Source organism: Equus asinus, chromosome 3 (assembly GCF_041296235.1).
Source record: "Equus asinus isolate D_3611 breed Donkey chromosome 3, EquAss-T2T_v2, whole genome shotgun sequence".
Taxonomy (NCBI): Eukaryota; Metazoa; Chordata; class Mammalia; order Perissodactyla; family Equidae; genus Equus; species Equus asinus.
In genome coordinates, this window is record NC_091792.1 from 160,444,724 (window position 1) to 160,466,769 (window position 22,046).

A 22,046-nucleotide genomic window follows, 5' to 3' on the forward strand; every position below is an offset into this window, starting at 1 on the left:
GGAGGAGGAGGTGGGCGAGGGGTGCCCAGGGCAGTGTTTGCCCCTGAACCCTCCTTTATGTGCAGGTGGGCACTTCTCCTCCAGTCAGTGGTGCTGACCTGGGTCTTTGTCTTTAGTTGTTGGTTGATAATGTTTAGTTCCCCCTTTTGGAACCCTATGCCTTTCTCTCCCCATGGAATCAAGCTTTTTTGTCGTTGGCCAGTGTCATTAAGACCTTTGGTGTAAAGTTTCCGTGATAAGACAGCAGCCGCCCTGGCTGATGGCCCCACATAAGCCCTTTGTAGTGTCTCACAGAAACTTTTCCGTGGCCCTGTGAGGTGGACGGGGCCCATTTTATAGGAGAAGCTGTGAAACTGGGAGGACGGGTGCACCCGGGACCACACAGCTTGTGCCGGGAGGGCTGTCTCCCTGGGCTGTGGCTGGGGTCCAGGCTGGAACTGGTGCTGGCTCGTGTGTACCCCCCAACCTCCTCCAGGAGCTTTTCCTAGTTCTTCGACTAGTTTAGGGGGCGAAGTGTCCAGTTCTCTTGAGCGCCAAGCACTTCCCACCCCCACCCTGGCAGTCCCTGGGCAACTGGCCCAGGTGGCATCCCCTCGGACCCATCTGTGCTGTCCTGTGGCTTGGTGGCAGCTGGTATGGGTGGCGATCCTCTGCCCTGAGGGACTCCCCTTGGCCTTCAGCAGCAGGTCCTCCAGCCAGGCCCCCTCTCCTTCAGCCTCACTTCAGACTGGTGTGGAGCCCTCCCTGTAATGGCGTCTTTGAGCTGACAGGGGCCAGCTGTGGCCTCCTGGAGGCACAGGGCAGCCGGGGCCTGTGGCTGTATATCCTCTGAGCATCTCCCTGGCCCTGTGACCTTGGATGCTGAGGTCTTTCCTACCAGGGCCCCTAGTCTCTGGAAGTCCCCTTCCCTGGCTATTAGTTAAGCTGATGACCCCATGGCCTTCTGCAACGTCCTTCCTGGGTTCAGTGGGACTGCCCAGTGCAAGGCAGCCTCAGGCATAGAGATCCGGGGACCGGGTTTCCTTTGCTGGTGCTAGTTACTTCAGGGAGCCCAGAGAACACCCTGCTTCAAGCTGCCTTTTGCCTCATGAGGAGCCAAAGGTGCTGTGAATCCAGACAGCGAAGAGTGACCCAGCAGGGAGAGTCACTGGGCTCGGGGCGAGCCACAGCCTGGGGTCCTTTGATGGGCTGCTTGGTCCAGACTGTGGTTTATCAGATAGATGTCTCCAGGCTGCTTCCCTGGACCCTGGGCCCAACTGTGAGCAGCTGGGCAGGATGTGACCCCGGACCCAGAGGTCATGGCCCCTATTCTCCCTGGGTGTCCAGCTAGGAGAGGAGAGATGATGGATAACAATGAGACCAGGAAGGGAAGCACAGGGAAGACTGGGGGGTCCTGTGAGTGGGGGAGCTGGAGGGGAGAGGTGCTGGGTGCGGGGGACGTGGCAAGGGAACAGTCCAGAGTGTAAGAGACACATGTGACATACTCAGAAGTCTAACAACGTACGTAATTGGAATAAGAAGGAAGGAATAGAGAAAACGGATAGAAGCAATATTCAGATAAATAATAGCCAAGAATTTTCCAAAACTGAAGAAAAATCTCTGTCCACAGATTCAGGAGGCTCAAGAAAACTGCAAGCAAGATGAACACAAAACATACCTAGGTATATCATAGTAAAATTGCCAAAAACAAAGAAAAAATCTTAAATATAGCCACAGAAAAAGGACATATTACTTTGAAAAGAATGTAAGATTGATAGTTGTCTTCTCAAAAACAATGGACGCAAAAGGCAATGAAGTGATATATATTTAAATTGCTGAGAGAAAATAACTGCCACCAGAATATTATAACCAGCAAAAATATCCTTCAAAAATGAAAGTGAAATAATGAATTATTCAGAAACACAAAACTGAAGAAATTTGTTATCAGCAGCCTGCACATAAAGAAAAACTAATTGGATTTCTTCAGGCAAAGGAAAAAAATCTCAGATGGAAAAGTGGAAATGCAGGAGAGACTGAAGAACCTGATATGGACTAATATAAAGGAACTTGGACTGCACAAAACAATAATTATAATGTCTTGTGGAGTTCAAATTATGCATAGCATAGTTCAATATTTGAAAATAAAATCATTGTTCTGCTATATTAATTTTTAAAATAGGAAGAAAAACCAAATCATTTTGAAAGTTACAGAAAAAGGATTTGAAAATTCTACACTTATTTTGTGATGAAAACATCTCTTAGCAAATTAGGAATAGAAGGGAATTTCCTCTGTGTGATAAAAGGTGCATACACACACACACACTCACACATACACATATGTGCACACATATGCAGTTAGACCCTTACCTAACACCATATATAAAAATTAAATCAAGATGGATCAAGGACCTAAATGTAAAATGATAAAACTTTTAGAAAAAAAAAATAGGACAGAAACTTTATGACATTGGATTTGGCAATGATTTCTTGGATGTGATATCAGAGGCACAGGTAACAAAAGAAAAAATAGACAAATTGGACTTTGTGAAAATTTCAAAATTTTGTGAATTAAAAGACACTATCAACAGAGTAAAAAGGTAACCCACAAGATAGGAGAAAATATTTGCATATCATATATCTGATAAGGGATTAATATCCAGAATATATAGAGCACTCCTAAAACTCAACAGCAACAAGACCAACAACTCAATTCAAATGGGCAAAGGACTTGAATAAACATTTCTCCAGAGAAGATATATGAATGGCCAAGAAGCCATGAAAAGATGCTCACCATCACTAGTTGTTAGGGAAATGCAAATCAAATTACGGTGAGATGCCACCTCACACCCATGAGAATGGCTACTCTCAAAAAAACAGAAAACAGTGTTGGTGAGGATGTAGAGAAATTGGGACCCTTGTGCACCGTTGGTGGGGGTGTAAAATGGTACAGCTGCTGTGGAAAACAGTATGGAGGTTCCTCAAAAAATTAAAAATAGAATTACATATGGTCTAGCAACTCCACTTCTGGTTATATACCCAAAAGAATTGAAAGTACCTTCTCCAAGAGATATTTGTACACCCATTTTCATAGCAGCATTGTTCATAACAGTTAAAAGGTGGAAGCAACCCAAGTGTCCATCAGTGGATGAATGGATAAGCAAAATGCGGCCCATCCATACAATGGAATAATATTCAGCCTTAAAAACGAAGGAAATTCTGCAATATACTACAGCATGGATGAACCTTGAGGACATTATGCTAAGTGAAATGAGTCAGTCACAAAAGACAAATACTGTATGATTCCACTTATATGAGATCCCTAGAGTAGTCAAATCCGTAGAGAGAGAAAGTAGAATGGTGGTTTCCAGGGCTGGGGGCAGAGGGAGTGGGGAATTAGTGTTTACTGGGGACAGATTTTCAGTTATACCGGATGAAGAATTAGGGAGTTGGATGGTGGAGATGGTTGCACAATAATGTGAATGTATTTAATACCACTAAACGTCACTTAAAAATGATTAAGATGGTAAACTTTATAAGTATTTTATCTCAAAAATTTTTTTAAAATATCATCTATAATAGTGTCAGTAAATATCAACTACTTAAGCACAAATCTGAAGATGTCTAAGACCCCCACTGAAAGTTACAAAATATTATTGACATAAAATTTTAAAGACCTAAATAAATAGAGAGCCATTCCATATTCAGGGAGTGGAAAACTTAATATTGAGAAGATATCAGTTATTCTCAAATTAATCTATGAATTCAATGTAATCTCAGTCAAAAGTCCCAGGACGTTTTTTCTTTTCTTTCCTTTTTTTTTTTTTGTTTGCAGAAATTGACAAACTAATTCTAAAATTCATGTAGAAATGCAAGGGGCCTAAGATAGCCAAGAAGAAGAAAATTGCTGGAGAAAAAGCACAAAGAAGAACGTTATTTATCTGTTCTGCTCTTGTTGGACTTTGGGAGGTTTCCATGAGTAATGCTGGTGCGACCATGCTTGGGACCACGGGTGTGCATTTTGCTGAGTGTGCTTCATAAGAAAGAACAATGCTGGAGACACTTCCCATTGTAAGGCTGTAGTAATGCAGACAGAGGTGTAATGCAAGGATAGACTTCTGATTTGTTCAACAGAATAGAGTCTAGAAACAGACCAACACATATGCGCTTCCCTGATTTGTGACAAAGGTTACATAGCAGAACAGTGGAGAATGGTGGGTTTTTTTCCAGTAAAGGGCTGAATCAATAAATACCCATATGACAAAAAATGTGGATCCTTACCACAATAATATACAGAAATCAATTCTAGATAAATTGCAGATACAAATGTGAAAAGTAAAACAATGAAACTTTCAGAGAAATAAATCAAGGAGAACATCTTTGTAACCTTGGAGTAGGCAAAGATTTCTTAAACAGAGCACAAAAGCACTAACTATAAAGAAAAAAATGTGATTTATTGGACTTTACTGAAATTAAAAACTTTAGTTTATCAAAAGATGCCATTGAGAGAGTAAAAAGGCAAGCCACAGAGTTGGAGAATATATTCAACAAAGAACTCAAATCCAAAAAATATAAAGAACTATCAATCAGTAAGAAAAAGATAGATAACCCAATCAAAAATGGGCCCAAGTCTTGACAGGTATTTCACAGAGAGGATCTCTGAGGGCCGAGAAGCACAAAAACTGGTGCGCAACTTCATTAGCTTGCAGACCAAAGCAATTTGAAACGAAAAGTGCCAAGCGTTCATGAGGGCGTGGGCAAGCAGAACTGTCAACCAGGGCTGGTGGGTGGTCAGTGGGTACTCACTTCTCACCGACACTCAGCAGCACTCTGCACATGTGCACTTGCAGAAATGCACACACACGTTCCCCAGGAGAGGCGCTCAAGGATGGCGAGTCACCGCAGCCAGAGCCCATCAGGCGTAGAACAGGTTCACAGCTGAACAGTGGTGTGTTTCCACTGTGGAAGGCTGTGTAGCCAGGAGACTGAATGACCCACAACAGTGATGAATCTCACCAAAGAGGGCAAAGAATCTAGCAAAGATCTAGCACAACAAAAACAGAAGAATGCTCCATTAAGTTTGAATTTCAGATAAACAATGAATACTTGGTTAGTGTAAGTATATCCCAAATGCCCCCCCCCCATTTGGGATACACTTACCCCCCAAAAATTCATACACTTAAAAAGTGTGGTTTATCTGAAATTCAAATTTGACTGGGTGTCCTGTATTTCCTCTGGCAACTCTGAACAGACATAATATTGGCAAACAAAGCCTACCACAAAGCAGCACAGACCACAAATTCCCATTTATGCAGAGACCACCTCTGTCTTCAGAAGTCAGGGCAGTGGTAACGGCAGGGAGTGACTGGAAAGGCACGTGAGGGTGCCTGGGAGGCTGGTTAGTGTTTTATTTCTCGTTCTGGGTCCTATTTGCACAATGTATTCAGTTATAAAGATGCACAAGCTTCTGAAAAGTGCACTTTCTGTGTGTTTTCCATGACAGCACTGGGATGTTTCTCCTGGGCCTCAGACCACAGCTGGCCTGAGCTTTCCCCAGCAGAGAGGAATGCACGTCAGCCTGTAGGAACTGCTCTAGGCTCATCCAAGTCATTGTCCCTAAATTAACTCCATCTTTGAGTCTCCACTTCAATGCCCCTTCCTCCCAGAGGTCTCCCCAGACTAAGCCAGGTGCCGGCTGTACCTGCCCTCTGGTGGGCACCGTACTTTGTTGCAGTCCTCATTACTGTAATTCAGTCATCATTCGTGTAAATATTTGCTTATTCTCTGCCTCTTCCAATGTCACCCCCAGGGCCAGGGACCATGCCTGTCTCCTTCCTGTACATCACCCAGGGCCCGGCACACAGGCAGTGCTCAGAAACACCTGTTGAATAAGAGGATGAAAGTCTGTATATAAACCAACATATCATTTTTTCGCTCCTAAAAGTTTTTGTTAACACAGTTATCACATCCCCAAGAATCAGGACTTTCTTGTTTTCAGCAAGAAATTTCAGAATCTCCTTTTTAAGAAAGAAACCAGCCTAGAATCACAGTCATCCTTCCCAAATGGCTGTTGTCCCCACCCGCGGCCCGGAAGAAGCCTGGAGACCTGCGCCTCATGATGTGGTGGAGGAAACCGTGCCGTGGGAATTGAATTGCAAGCGTTTGACGCCCGTTGCTTCCCTGCTGGTGCAGACATCAAGGGCGCTGTGTCCACTCTTGGCCAGGAGGCTGGTGTGGCCTGGGGGCTGGTGTGGCTTGTGGGACCCTCACCCTTGGTTTTTGTCTTGACCTGTAGGGATTTGCTGCAGACCCTGACAGAGGAGGAACTTCACACACTGGAGCGGAACCTCTGCATTTCCCAAGACGTGGAGTTCCCCATCCGGGCAGACACCCAGGTGCCCCCGCCCCTGGCGCCTGCCTTTCCTGAGCCGCTTCCCCCTGAGGAGCTGCTCTCAGCCAAGGCCAAAAACCCGGAGGCGGAGCTGGCCTGCTCCATGCAGTACGATGACCAGGAGCTGGAGCAGCTCAACCGCATGGTTCACAGGGTCGGGGACGAGATGTCTTCCCTCCTCTCCCCGCCCAGCACCTGCCAGTCCCCCGCGCACAGGCCAGGGCCAGAGGGCAGCCCCCGAGGGGAGTCCTCCCCAGGCAGCGCAAGGCTGCAGCCGGGCAGCGACGAGGAGGACGGAAGAGTGTTCTTCATGGATGACGTGGAGGGGGCAGCAGAGGCCCCGGGGGGCCCCTCTGGGTGGGCGGGCAGCACCCGTGCCGACCCCCAGGAGAGAGAGCAGGGTGGGGAGAGAGGAGAGGCGGGGGTCAGCGTTCCCACCGCGGCAGAGGAGGGGGACTTGAGCAATAACAACAACATCCAGGACGACAAAATGTGGGCGGTGGGCCCCAACTCCTGCAGCTGCCTGGACTCCCGGCCGCACCTGGATGGCTGGGAGGTAAGTGTGGACGATGCCGAGACAGCCGAGATCATCGCCCACCGGACAGGGGGCATGAAGCTCTCGGCCACGGTCATCTTCAACCCCAAATCACCCACCTCCTTGGACTCTGCGGTCACCACCCTGGAAGCCCCCGGAAATGGCACCTCCCCATCAGAGCCAGTGGCTGAGGGGCCGGAGGGTGGCTCCCACAAACTCAGTGCCGCGCCCACCAACTGCCTCCTTAACTCCTGCGTGTGCTGCGGGGGCTGTGGAGGCAGCAGGGAGGACGCTGTGGAGAGTGTGCGGGACAAGTGTAGCCCGGGCAGCGTCATCAGTGCCTCCTACGTGGGCTCAGCCAAGACCAGCGCCAAGGGCCCGGCCGCCCTGCAGGCATTGCCCACAGGCGCCCTGGACCCCCTGTCCTCAGAAGACGCCCCCGACAGGCAGGAACCCAAAGCCCCGACTTCCAACAAGTGCCTGGCACACACCTCAGGTCCCCAGGTGGACGCAGCAGACGGGTTGCGGGGAGAAGGCGACGGCGCAAGTGGGCCACAGGAGCCTGAGGCCGGACAGCAGGACGAGGGGCAACCCCCGGCGGCCAGGGAGGAGAGTCGGCACGGAGAGCTGGCCAAGGGGGAGCCTCAGGCAGGCGACTCCAGGTAAGAGCCGGCTCGCGGGGCTCGGTTGGTCCTCTTAACTTTGCATTCCTGGCGCTTCGCATGGGCTGATTCTCAGCGCCTCAACATGTTTCTGAGGGCCTCTCAGGCGGGTGGTCTGTGTGTGAGGGCAGGTGGGAGGGATGGCGGGTGGCACCAACGCTGAGGGGAGTTAAGCAGCTTATGTCAGGCCCTCCTGGGCCTGGTCACCGGTCCAACTGAAAAGCGCCCCCCTGACCCCCCCATTTCTAACGTTACAGGTGCCTTTCAGGTGATGTGGGCACAGTGCCAAGCCCTCAGCCCAACCCTTTCACCACCGTGGCCCGTCTTGGCCTGGGCATGATCCACGTATAGGTGAACTGGGCCCTGGCCAGTAGGCGTGGCCGCCTCTGAGCACACTTTCCACTTCTCTTTGCTGACCACTGTGGCCACTCGGCTCACATGGGGCTGCACTTAGCTGCACAGACCCTCAGCCTTGGGCTTGGGGCCCCCAGGGGGCCATGGCAGGATCTTGGACCACCCTGGGGTGGATTCTCGGGCAGTGGTCCCAGGGTTCTGCTCTGCTCTCCCCTGCACCCTCCTGCTCCTCTCCTCTCCTCCAGAGGCAGCCCACCAGGAGAGGCGGGCCGCATGGGGGTCTACAGGACCCTGGAACTTACACATCTCCCTAGACTCGAGATCACGCTCACTGCCCTTGTTCCCAGACCCTGGACTTATCCTGAATTAAGCAGATTCAACGAGCATTGACCCAGGCCTCCACCATTTGCCTGCTCCAGCATCGACATCGGGAAAAGGAGGTGCCGGCCCCACCTCGGTGGTTCACACATGGCCATTGTATTGTCACTACCATTGGTCCTCTCACCAGGACCCTACCTTTCGAGGTTCCCACTCCGGCTTCGACCGTGTCTGATAGGAGGTGGGAGGACAGGGAGGGGAGGGGGCTCAGTCTAGAGACTGGACAAGGCTCCCCGCCAGGAGCCATGGGGGCTGGGCACAGAGGGGTGGCCAGCAGGGTTGGGGAGTGGACAGGTGCACAGGAGTGACAGCCTTGTGCAGCGAAGGGGGTGTTCACACCAGGGGGAAGGAGTTTCTGGGATAAGGGGCAGATGCCCTTGTAGGGCTGTGTAGCCACTGCCTCCTTCTTCCGGGCCTTGACTCTCTGCAGCAGTGCATGGCCACAGTCCTTCACAGTGTGTGCGAGGAGCTGGCCAGGACTCTGCGCTGTCAGGGCGGCTCGTCCCTCTCTCCTCCCATGAGAGGAGATGCTCTGCGGCCTGGGCCTTGGAGCCCGGCACTCAGCAGGGGCCTTTTCTGTGTGGGGTCAGCAGTCACTCCCCAATCCCCTCCCCCAGTCCCTGGCAACCACTAGTTTTCTGTCTGTCTCCGTGGATTTGCCTATTATGGATGTTTCATATAAACAGAATCACACCGCATGTGACCTTGTGTCTGCCTTCTTTCACTCAGCATAATGTTTTCAAGGCTCGTCCACGTTGTAGCAAACAATACTTCTTTCCTTTTTGTGGCTGAATAATATTCTGTTGGATGGATGGACCACGTTTTGTTTAACCATCTATGAGTCGATGGGCGTGTGTGTTGTTTCTACTTTTGGGCTATTATGAATAATGCTGTTGTGAAAGTTTGTGTACAAGTTGTTGTGTGGTCATAAGTTTTTGATTCTTTTGGATGTATATCTGGGAGTAATTGGTGGAAAATATAGTAACTCTATGTTTGGCTTTTTGAGGAGCTGTTACCTTTCTCCAAAGTGGCTGCAGTTTATGTCCCCACCTGTCATGGATGAGGGTTCTGACTGCTCCGCATCTTCAACATTACCTGTTACTGTCTAAGATTTTACTGACAGCCTTTCGTGCTTACTGTGCATCCCGCCAGAATACAGTCAAGGGGCTGCTTTCACTCACTTGAAAGCGTTCCCTCCTGAAGGTTGCGCCCCAGTTTTACTCACAGCAGGTTTGTGTTTCATTTAGCATCAGATGTATAGAGATTGCCGTTTACATCTAATTTAATTTTATAATTACGCGACATACTTGTGCAGTCAAATCTACAGAGAAAGATACACTCAGAGAAGCCTGTCCCTTCACCTTGTTCTTCCTAAAGGTAACAAGTTTAAATTTTTTAGTTTGTCTTTCAATTTTAAAAATATAAGCAAAGATGTACACTTGCACATGCACACACAAACACACACACACACACACACACACTCTTCCTCCTCCCGTTCTTTGGCAAAGGGTCTCATCCTGCAAACACTCTTTTCCTTGCTTTTCTGAACTTCTAGCCTGGAGGCCTGTCCATGGTAGTTCCTAGAGATGTCCTCACTTCACTTTTGGCTGCATGGGACCCCGCGGTGTGGCTGGACCAGTGTGCACTCGGCCAGGCCCGCCGCTGGCCCTGGGTTGTTTCCAGATGGTGCGGTTACAGCCGGTAACACTGTGTCCAACCTCCTGCACACGTCCCCTCATGTTTGTGATAAAGCCGTTTTTGAGAGCCGAGCCCAGCTTCGTCAGCCCTGTCCAGTGGAGTGAATTATTATCCACAACCCACTGGACGGCTTTCTTCCTCAGGGCCTCAGACTCAGTGGCCCAGACTTGATTGGTGAGTGAGTCGTTTTTCTGCAAGGCTGATGCGAAGCCATTACAGATTCTCTGACAGGACAGGTGGATTTCGGGTTTTGACCTGCCCTCTTGTTTTGGTCCAGGTGACAGCCAGTAGACACCTACTCTGTCTGGAAGCCCCTCCTGCTTTCCTGACGTGTCCCACCTTGGACACTGCTCGTTCATGTCACGCCCTCGGCTTCCCAGGCCTCATCCAGCTTAGCGTAAACATTGAAGCTGAGCTAAGGTAAGGAAAGAGAACCTGCACGGTGGCCTCAAGAGACGGTCCCATCTTCCAGGGAAGCTTTTTCAGAAGGTGCAGAGGGTCTGAGAAGGAAGAACGCAGCAGGTGGCCCAGTGATCAGGACAACTATGCATTTGGGCCAGGACCTTGGACAGTGGTGCCCTGGACCCAACATGACACCAGGGACAGCTGGAAATCAGGTCAGCAGGTGGCGCCTGTCCCATCGATGGGCAGTGCATACATTGGGAGCATCATTCGTTCACATCACAAGCTGGTTCCTGGGTGGCTGAGCAAGGCTCCAGAGACCCACCTGGGGGCAAGACAGATGGCCCGACCTCATGGAGCATCATCTAACATGAATATGGAGGTGACAAAGCAGGGGTACTGTTTAAACAGACAGATGGACACACGACCAGCCTCACACAGGCAGAAGTTCACTAAAATTCCAATGGCGAGATTCCTGAAGTCTGGTCGGTGTTAAGGAACGTTGGTGCAGGGCTTCAGGGTGAAAACAGCTGGTCTCATACGCAGGTGCAGGCGATTATCCCTCCCATTGGCCAATGGAGAGACTGAGACCCCACAAGGTTGATACCTGCCTTAGCTCAAAGTGCCCGGAAGAGGCCAGCGTCGCCTGGACCTCCTGCTGCAGCACGAGCCCATAATGCTGACCTGCTCCACCCCATAATGCCACACTCAGTTATCACTCACCAAGTGAGGAGCTGATTTGCCCTTGAGGCCCACTTGCTCGGCAGGTGCCTCTGCAGCCCCTGGATGTGTGGCGTGGGGAGCACCTAGTGAACAGCAGGCTTGGCCCTGCGCTCATGAACTTCCAGTCCCGTGTGAGTCAGAGAGGTGCAGCCTCAGGCGTCCATGTGCCACACATGAGCCAAGTGCCATGAAGGAAACGCACCGAGCTGTGGCAATGAGGCTGCTTGTCCCAAGCACACCTGGAGCATATTTTCCTGGTCAAGCAGAATAGAGCCTGCAGGTGGAAGGGCAGGGCTGCTGGGGTCGTTGCTAGACCAGCCAGAGGGCCTGATGCGGGCCAGGAGGTGTGTTCTCGAGCGAGGGTCCCAGCCAGGAGAAGCCCCCTCTGCAGTATTTTCCCAGGCCCTACCTTCAGCAGGCTGCACCATGGGCCAATTCTGCCCGTGCTGTTGCCCAGCGTGGTGGGACATTGCCCTTGGCACAGTCCTGGGCAGAATGTTCCAGAACCATCCTTTGGCTCTTTTCTTTTTACTGCCTTCTTTCTTACCTTTTCTGTGCTCACAGATTAACCTTTTTGGGAAGAGTTAGCACTTTTAAAAAGCTTATTGTTCCCTGTCTGGGCTCACTTCATTATCCAGAAACTTCCATACTCTTGAAGCCTGCTAAATAAGTCACTTGTCTAGAAAATGGAAACTTGCCACATCTCATGTCCGTCTTTGTCCTTTCTGTGGACATTTTACTAAACTGTGTTTCCAACGTTCTTCCTTCTTGAAAAATAACACTGACGCTCTCTTTTTCCTAATTGTAAATATGGTCCCTGTGAATTGTAGAAACTTTTGAAAACATAAGAAAGAATAAAAGAAGGAAATAAAACTCATCCCAAATCCTATGAGCAGTTTTATTTTTTCCACTGAATATTATTTTATGATCATTTCTCTGCAAAGTTCACTGAAAACACAATTTTCATAGAATTTTACTCTATCATAAAGATATGTGCTCATTTAATCTGCGTTTTCCTATTTCCATATTTTTCCATGTTTGATTAGCCTGTGATCACTCTCTCCTATGGCTCTGTGTCAGCCTCTTCTGTTATTCTTTTAGAATCGATCCTCAGGAATCGAATCACCACAGGCTAGGTATGAAGGCTGTCGGGCTGCTTTCCAGAAAAACACGGCTTTATCGCCTCTGTGGTGTGTCGCCCTGGCCAACACTGACTGCCTTTCCCACCTAGAGAGGCATAACAGAAGGCCCCTGTTTTTCTGGTCTGCGCTTCTCTCTTGCCCGGTGTCCCTGCTCCTTTTATTCTTTTGCAGGGCACTGTTGGTGTCCTTTGCATATTTTCCCGTTGGGTTTTCATGTCTTTCTGACTAAGCTGAAAACGTCCCTTCTGTCTGGTGTGTTTAATAACTCTTCCCAACGGGCTTTTTGCCCTTTGATTTTATTTATTGATGTTTTTTGATTTACAGATGTCTTTAATTTTATTTTGTGTAATTAAATTTATAAAAATTCTAGAGATATGGGCTGGCCTGGCGGTGCAGTGGTTAAGTACGCATGTTCCGCTTCTCGGCGGCCCAGGGTTCGCCGGTTCGGATCCCGGGTGCGGACATGGCACTGCTTGGCAAACCATGCTGTGGTAGGCGTCCTACATATCAAGGAGAGGAAGATGGGCTTGGATGTTAGCTCAGGGCCAGTCTTCCTTAGAAAAAAGAGGAGGATTGGCAGCAGTTAGCTCAGGGCTAATCTTCCTAAAAAAAAAATTCTAGAGCTCTCAGTCCTCTGCCTCTCTACCTCCGGCTGGTTGTGCGGCCCGTTCCTCCCATTCCTCCTCCCCCGGGGCCCCAGAGTGTTCTCCTCGTCTCTGGCTGGGGTTCCTCCCGATCAGCTCTGCACCCTGATGCGCAGTGAGAGATGACGCCTTCCCAGAGGTCCGGACCATCTTGCCTTCTGAGACATCTCTGAGCATCAGAGAGGGTAAGACTGTCAGGGCTGATGGCCATCCTGATGCACGGGCAGGATTACCTTGGGCTCCGGCTTAGGGGGATCCCAGAAACCATCACTGCTTGTCCCACCCTGGAAGGCCCAGCCTGCGCTGTGTTACTCAGTTCTGGGGCTGCATTTGAGAGCCCAGCTGGCGGTGCCCTTCCTCCCCATCAGGTGCTCAGTGGGCCTCCCTGGCAGTCATTTTGGGTAGAATGATAGGAATTGGGAAGGGCTGTCCTTAGCACAGGCTTCTGAGCTTCTGTCCTAAACGGGTGACATGTGCTCTGACCATGAGCCCTTCCTTCCAGAGCGTGGTAGTGGCAGAGAGTTGACGTTGGGGGACATCTCCTTGCGGGGCATTGCTGGTGCACGGCACTTCCTCACCTGTTTGGGTAGTGGCATTTGAGGCTGTGTTCTTCTGCACTTGCAAATGCAGTGGGCGGGGGGGGGGGGTGGGACCAGGGGAGGAAGGGTGACCTAAGGCCCACCAGCAACCTCCCTGAGCCTCAGTTTTGTTGTCTGCAAAACGGGCCAACAACGCTCTCCAACTCACATGGCATCTTGAGGAGAAGCCAAAAGGCCATGGCATGTCCTTACTGTTACTTCACATCTTACTCACCGTTGTTACTGTCCTCGTTACTCCCATTGTTACTTGCCATCATTACCACTGTTAGCCATCGTTACTCACCATCATTACTCACCCCTGTTACTCAGGATTGTCATTCACTGTGTCCCTTGCCATCTTGCTGTGATCAGACTTGATTTCACCTCCTGGTCACATCACCAGACTTTACTGCCTCCTGCCCTAATTCCCACTGTTCTCTACTCCTCACTGGTGGTGTGACAGCTGGACAGGTTGATTTCAAACATTCCAGTGGAATTTTGTCCTGCACTGACAGAGTCTGGAGGGGTCCGTGCCTCTAGCTTCAGCTTTTCATTGAACTTGCTTCTTGCCTACCTGGCTCCTTCTGCAGTGGACGCCTCGCCTTCCTCCACGCCATGGCCGTGTGGTGGTTCCACTGGGCTCCTATGCCCTTTGCTGGGGTGGGGACCGTGGGTCAGCACGTCTGGAAGGACTTGCTTCCTTTTCTAGCTTATGATCAACAGCCACAGCTTCTGGTGCTGGCAGTCAGAGCCGTGGGGGGCGTCCCGGGAGCCAGTCCTTCAAAGCTAAGGAGATGAGTCACGGCGTGGGGGCAGCAGTACACTGCCCTGCGCTGGCCAACTGGCCACTCAGTGAGCTGAGATGCAGAGGAGCCACTGCCAGGCCCCACCCTGCCCCATTGCTGGGCTCTCCTGGGGGCTCGGCAGAGGACCACCCCCTGGATAGGGTGACCCTAACCTCTCTCTGGCAGCTGTGTGACCCTGGGCAGCAGGTCCTGCCCCATAGGGCCTTGTTCCCTCCCCATCGGGATGTGCACATCACTGCTGCTCCCGCCAGAGCCGTTCTGGGGCTGGGCACTGGGCGCAGGCCTTGTTGCTGCAGCCATCGTCCCCACGGCGGGTGTCCCCGCCGCTGTAAAAGGAGCACCGAGGCCTCCCACCCACGTCAAACCCCTGGAAGGAAAAACGAGAATGATTGAGTGGTTTGAAAATAGAGGAGGACTTGGAATTAATTAGACTCTTGAAAAACAGATTGGGCATAATGACCATCACCAAATCAATCATTCATAAGTGACAGGGCTGCACAGACTGACACAGGGCAAGACAGAAGCCAGGCTGGGCCGCTGAACACCATCTTGAGGTCAGAGGGCAGGGCTGGGTCCTCGCCTAAGCCCCCTACTGGCACCGGCCATACAACCTGTGGTGAGCATAGTGACTAATGAGCGTCACTGGAACCCCAGAAGGGACTGCAACAGCCCCGTAAGGCCCAGTGGAGTGCCCACACAAAGTAGGCACTCAGGTAGAGGTCGTGGGAGGGGTGCTGCCCTTCTGGCGCACTGGCCTCCCCAGTGTTTGGAGTCTTTCTTACTGATTCACAGCTGGGTGTTCAGCTGCAGAGGACGTACCCGGCCTGCCTGTGCTCTGGGCAGGGAGGAAGGCCTGGCCGGGGGTTGGGTGGCAGTTACTGCGGGGTAACCGCTGAGCCCTGGCACCCAGCACAGCTCCATCCTGGCCCTGGTCCCCTCAGCCTCACCCCCTCATGATCCCACCCAGCGCCGGCCTTAATTAAAGGCCCCTCGTTCCTGACTCTTGACTCAGCTTCTCCCTCCAGCCTGGCTTCATCGTACTCCAAACCTCTTACAACCCCCACCGCCGTGGCCCCTCCAGCTTCACCATCGTCAACTGCACCCCCTTGCCATCCTCTCTTTCCCTTACCCTCCATAAGATGGAGGTGCCAGGTGGAGTGGGGGGCAGCTCCTTCAGTGAGAGAAATCCAGGCCCCACTCAGTCTGCGGTGTTCGCTAAAACCCGAATGGAGGGAAGGAAAGCAAGGAGAGCTGCCCCAGGTGGCAGGCCCAGCAAGGGCCGAGGTGCCAGACGGAGCAGAGGGGACAGGGAGGAGAGCAGAAGAGGAGGCCAGGGTGGGGAATCCTGGAGAGCTGGGGGGAGGGGGGCGGGGTGGTAATATTTTTCTGAGAGGAAGGCACAGCATCAGAGGCAGTAGCATGTAAGCACAGGAGTGACACAGTCCGGTATTTTTAAATTGTGTTAAATAGGCTTATTGAAATATAATCAGCATACAGTAAACTGCAGTGTGAGAGTTCCAGTTCCTCCACATCCTCGCGAGCACTTGGTATGGTCTGTCCTTTTAACTTTAACCTTCCAGTGGTGTGAAGTGGTGTCTCATTGCGGTTTTAATTTGCATTTCCTTTAGGACTGGAGATGTTTAGCATCTTGCACATGCTCACTTGCCATCGACCTATGTTCTTTGGTGACGCATCTATTCAAATCTTTTGCTGTTTCTTTCAAGCAGGTTGTTCTTTATTGAATTTTGAGAGTTCTTTATTTATTCTGGATACAAGTCATTTATTAGATATATAATTTGCAGATGTTTTCTCCCAGTCTCTGGCTTGTCTTTTCATTCTAAGAGTATCTTTTGAAGAGAGAAGTTCTTAGTTTTGATGAAGTCCAATTTATCAATTCTTTTCTTTCATGGATTGTGATTTTGGTGTCATACCTAAGAATTATTTTCATAATCCGAAGTCGCAAATGTTTTTCCTCTGTTTTCTTCTAGAAGTTTTATACTTTTAGGTTTTATATTTAGGTCTATGATCCCTTTTGAGTTAATTTTGTACGTGGTGTGAGGTATGGATCAAAGTTTTATTTTGTTCAGCGTAAGGCTAGCCAATTATTCTAGCATCATTTGTTGAAAATAGATTATCCTTTCTCCACTGAATTGACTTTGCATCTTTGTCAAATGTCAGTTGACCATATATGTGTGGGTTTATTTCTGGACTCTCTAGTCTATTCTGTTGATCTAGTTTTCTATAGTGACACCATATCACCGTATCTTGATTATGGTAACTTTATAATGAGCCTTAAAGTCGAATAGTATATGTCTACCATTTTGCTCTCCCTTTTCAAAGCTGTTTTGGCTATTCTGGGTCGTTTGTATTTCATATGAATTTCAGAACCGGGTTGTCAGTTTCTACAAAAAAAAAAGCCTGTTAGGTCTTTGGAATTGTGTTGAATCTGTAGATCACTTTGGAAAGAAGTAACACCTTAATAATACTGAGACTTCCAATTCATGAACACAGTGTAGCTCTCCATTTATTTAGGTCTTTAATTTCTCTCGGCAAAGTTTTAATTGTAGAGGTCTTGCACATCTTTTGTCAAATTTATCCCTATATACGTTATCTTTTTGATGCTATTGTAAATGGTATTGTTTTGTAATTTCAATTTCCAATTGTTCATTGCTAATATAGACAGATATAACAGATTTTTGCATATAGATCTTGTCTCCTGCAACCTTGCTAAACTCACTTTATTAGTTATGGTAGTTTTTATGAAGATTTATTCATATTTTCTACATAGATGATGATGTCATCTGTGAATAAAGCCCGTCTTACTTCTCCTTTCCAATTAGATGTCCTTTACTTCTTTTTCTTGCATTTTTGCACTGGCGAGGACCTCCAGTACAATGTTGAATAGAAGCGGTGACACGGGATATTTTTGCCTTACTCTTGATCTCAGAGGGAAAGCGTTCAGTATCTACCGTTAGGTGTGATGTTGGCTGTAGGGTTTTCATAGATGCCCTTTATCAGGTACAGGAAGTTCTCTTCTATTCCTAGTTTGCTGAGAGTTTTTTATCAAGAATAGATGTTGGATTTTCTCAAATACTTCTTGTGCATCTTTTGGGTTGATCATATAGTTTTTGTTTTTTTAGTCTGTTAATGTGATAAATTACCTTGGTTGATATTCGGTTTTTAAGTGAACCTTGTGTTCCTGGGATGAACCTTACTTGGTCGTTAGACACTATCCTTTTCGTATATTGTTGGCTTCAATTTGACAAAATTTTGTTAAGAATTTTGCATCTGATTATGAGGAATGTTGGACAGTATTTTTCTTTTCTTGTAATGTCCTTTGCAGATTTGGGTATCAGATTTGGGTAATGCTGAGATCCTAGAATGAGTTGGGGAGAATTCCCACTTCTCCAATTTTCCGGAAGAGTTTGTGTGGAGTTGATATATTTCTGCCTTTATATTAGGTAGAATTCACCAGTGAAGTCATCTGGGCCTGGAGTTTTCTCTGTGGGAAGGTTTTTAACGCAATTTCAATTTCTTTACTAGATGTAGGTTTGTTCAATTGCCCATTTCTTATTCTTATTCTGTGAGTGGAAGAGTTTATTTGCATGGTCCTTAGTCCCTGCTCCGTCCTCCTGACTTCACCACAGTGATGGCCAGAGATTTCCAGGAAATCCAACCTCTGAGTCCAGGGGCGTCTGGGAGCCTGCCACATGGCCCCGGGCAGTCTGGGGCCAGCCCATTTCACAGTGGGATCTCGCTGGGGGGTCACATGCCCACAGACCAGCGCATGGCAGACCCTCAGCCCCTCCTGGGCTGGGACCTGCTTGATGCCCATGTCCTACCTGACCCTCTGGGGAGCTGACCTCTTTGATGACGACAGTGGTAGCTGCCTGTGGCCCTGAGGTCTGGCCTGGTGGTGTCAGCCTCTTGGCCACTCCCCCACCCCAGCCTCACAACCAGCCCCCACAGCCTGTCGGGAAGGCTGTGCACTAGCCCCATGTTACAGGCCCAGGGCCCCCCAGCATTGGCAGACGCAGGCATCCAGGTACCACATGTCCTGTAAGGGATGGGGGAGCAAACAAGAACCTCAGTGCGCGCACACACAGGTGGCACACAGTGACCTCCTGTTTTCATGGTTATAGGAGCCCAAGTGCTGCACTCTTGTGTCACCCTTGTCCCTATGCCACGTACACCCCGCTCGGCTGTGACATGCCCCCTCCCCTGGGCACTGCCCCTCCCTCCCTTGGAGTGAGTGTTTCTGACAGTCCTGGCCACAGGCGCCTTCCCTGGGCCTCCCTAAGAGCTGGTGGGGGACCCTGGCGGTGTGGAGCTGGGGCACAGGCCCCTGGCAGCCCACCCCTCCCCAGAGATCATGGGTGCTTGGGAGGTCACGCGGGACTGTGGGGAGCTGACGCTGAGAGCACAGGCCTTGTCTCGGTGCAGACACACGGAAAGCCAGCACAGGTAAGCAGATCCGGTCCAGCCTGGTAAATCACGATGCTTTCCCAAAGTGATGGCCTCTCCTTAACATGTAACACACCTGGGATTTCATTTACAAGTCTTCTCATTTAAAATTGAAACATGACGGGATTCATTTTTAAAGGAATACAAAGATAATAGGCAAATAAATTATATCTTTTTTTTTTTTAAAGATTTTATTTTTTCCTTTTTCTCCCCAAAGCCCCCCCGGTACATAGTTGTGTATTCTTCGTTGTGGGTTCTTCTAGTTGTGGCATGTGGGACGCCGCCTCAGCGTGGTCTGATGAGCAGTGCCATGTCCGCGCCCAGGATTTGAACTAACGAAACACTGGGCTGCCTGCAGCGGAGTGCGCGAACTTAACCACTCGGCCACGGGGCCAGCCCCATAAATTATATCTTTTAAACGCTATGAGCTCTAGCGTGCCGTGCTCTGGAGATGGGTTTGCAAACCACTGCGGATCAGGTGTCGCCACTGTTGGGGTCACGGTTAGGCTGGGCTGGAATGTGTGACTCCAGGGTGGAGGCAGGTCCTCAAATGAGGTGAAAATCGAGGCCTATCTGGACAGAAAGTGCACGTAAGGCAGCTGTTAGCAGCACTGAGCCTCAGGGTCTTGTCCCTCTTGTGTCCCTTGGTTTCTGCCCAGTAACTCTGGAGAAGAAACGTTTAGTTTCCGGCACCGCTGCGATCTGTGTGGCCACTCCCCGGGGCAGTCTCCATTCTGAGCTTTTGCTCACACATACACGCATGTGCGCTCTCTCACATTCGTATATACACTCATGCATGAACACGCATTCTCACACACACACACATTGATGTGCTCACTCTCACATAGGTACACTCTGACACACTCTAATGCACACACATTCACACTTACACTCTCACACACATGCTCTCACACAAGTGCATGTGTACACTTATGCACATTCGCACGTACATACGACCACCAACACTCAAATACACATAGGAGTTTTAATGGGTAGGAAAGGGTGTCCCCTCTGCTCTGGCCATGCTAGCACTGTTGGGGACCCCCGGTTCCCCGCCTGTGGAGCTATGGGGGCCCTGGGGTGCTGAAGGAGAGTGAGACTCTCTCCTGGCGCAGGGACACGTGGGGAGAAGCTTTACCTGCCCACCCCCAAGGCGGCCCAGCAGCCCCTCGCCCCTCTGCCAGCTGGGGGCCCAGGCTGGCTGGCCTTCCACACCCACCTCCAGCCCCGACCTCCCCACCACGAGGGACGCCCGAGGCAGCGTGCTGGTGCGGCAGCGGTGCTGTGTCGTGACTGGGGGTAGGGAAGGGCTGGCTCCCTGACGGAGACTCCTGAAGGCGCGGGGACTCCCCTTAGCGATGTCCTGGAGCTGCGCCCTCGTGGGCCTCTGCACAGAGAGCAGCAGTCATGACCGTGTCCTTGTTGTTTGCTGCACAGTCTGAGGAATGAAAGCAGCAAATAAACACCTCCTTGCAAAGCAATTTCCCTGGATGTTTAAACACTGATTACCAACTTAGAATCCCTTCAACGATTTAAGCCGTAATGACGTGTTTAGCGTGACTGCTTCTTCGACTCTTCACACGCTTCAGGTGCTTGACTACAGGCGCTGTCTCCACCTCACGGCCGCGCGGCCCTCCCCTCCTTACAGCACTGCGCCTTACAGCACCCAGGCCCGGGAGGCGTCCACGCCGTGCCAGCCCTTCACACCTGACCATCCTTGCCCTCACTGGGCCCATCAGAGGATATTTGACTGTCCCATTCTGTGCCTGAGGAGCAGGCTCTGGGCCAAGTGACACCCCAGGGTCGCCTAGCGCGTGAGAGATGGAGTTGGGACCAGACGGCAAGTTCACCTGAGGCCGCCCTGACAAGGTACCACAGACTGGGGCTTAAACCGCCGGAGTTTGTCATCTCACCATCCTGGAGGCTGGGAGGCCAAGTCAGTGCTGGCGGCTGCGCTGCCCCTGAAGGCTCTGGGGTGGATCCTTCCTTACCTCTTCCACTCCTGGGGGCTCCGGGCTCCTGGGCTGTGGCCACATTGCTCCAGTCTCTTCTCCGTCTTCATGTGGCCTCTCCCCTGTGTCTGTGTGTCCCTGTAAGGACCCTTGTCATTGGATTTAGGGTCCACCCAGATAATGCGGGATGCTCTCATCTTGAGATGCTTAATTTACTCACATCTGCAAAGATCCTGTTCCGATAAGGTCACAGTCACGGGCTCTGGGCATTTGATGTGGACATCTCTCTTTGGGAGGCTCTCCCACCCCTCCCCACAGGAGTCATTGCATGAGATGCATCTTCATGACACGACAGGAGACGAAGAGGATGCAGACACAGTGTCTGGAGCTGTGAGGTTCCAGGAGGCCCTGCTGGTTGATCTTTTTCCTGAATCCCATTTAGGACTAGGGCCCTGGAAAAAGCATTTATTCCTGCAGAGCCCACTTCTGGTTTTCCCCGGTGTCTAGTGAATTCGTACCGTTTGTTCAACAGACACAGTTCGGGAGCTAGAGTGGGCTGGGCTGGTTTTGGTGTGGGCATACAGCACTGAACAGACAGATAAAAGTTGCTGCTGTGGCCGCCCTTCCGTTCTCCCACAGTGAGACTGTAGTTGGCACACACGCTATATCAGGACAAGTGTCCCAAGGAGCAGTAATGCAGGGAAGGGGCAAGAAGAAAGCTGTGGGGAGATGGGGAGGGGGGGGGCGGGCAGCTTCTGTTTGCAGTAAAAGAGCTTATCTGATAGAGGACATTGGATTGGACACCAAAGCAACTGGGGGCCTCTAGGGGTATCCAGGCAAAGAGCATTCTGGGCCCAGTGAGATCTGTGCAAAGGCCCTGTGGCCACAGTGTGCTTATCTTGTCTATGACAGCAAGGAGCAAGGCTGAGAGGAGTGAGCAGGTGGGGGGTATGGGAAGGGAGGTTGACAGAGAGGCGTCCAGACTATGCCAGGCCCTGTAAGCCTCTGTAAGGCTTTTGGCTTTTACTCTGAGTATCCTAGGAGGCAGGGAGAAGGAGGTTTGAGCAGAAGAGAGAGATGTTCTGACTTTTGTCAGAGAAGATCCTTTGCTCTGGGCCTGCAGGGGTCTTGGTAGGAGCTGTGCTCCTTGGGGCAGCCCCTGATGGGGCCAGGGCAGTTTGTGCTTGGCAGGTCCTGGGTGCTGGGCTCCTCTGAGGCCTGGGGCAATTCTGTCTCCATGAGTCTGCCAGGGGGCACACTGTGGGCTCTCTGAGTCACGCAAGGGTCTGCAGGAGCCCTGGGGCCTGACCTCTTAACAGCCTCCCCTGGTGTTCAGTCCAG

General features: G+C 50.5%; 1 protein-coding gene across 6 annotated transcripts in view; it reads left to right on the forward strand.

The window, feature by feature from the left end:
• The window catches only part of ZFYVE28 (zinc finger FYVE-type containing 28), a 113,730-nt gene that overhangs the window by 76,590 nt on the left and 15,094 nt on the right, over positions 1 to 22,046 (forward strand). For 2 of the 6 annotated variants that reach the window (XM_044767953.2, XM_044767954.2), the window contains one exon: positions 6,272 to 7,564. In XM_044767953.2, coding sequence (XP_044623888.1) covers positions 6,272 to 7,564 — 1,293 coding nt within the window. Of the gene's footprint in view, positions 1 to 1,609; positions 1,662 to 6,271; positions 7,565 to 7,821; positions 8,994 to 9,851; positions 10,021 to 10,271; positions 12,009 to 22,046 lie in introns of those variants that run through there. The other 4 variants (XM_044767957.2, XM_070506393.1, XM_044767956.2 and 1 more) reach the window with 4 other exon arrangements.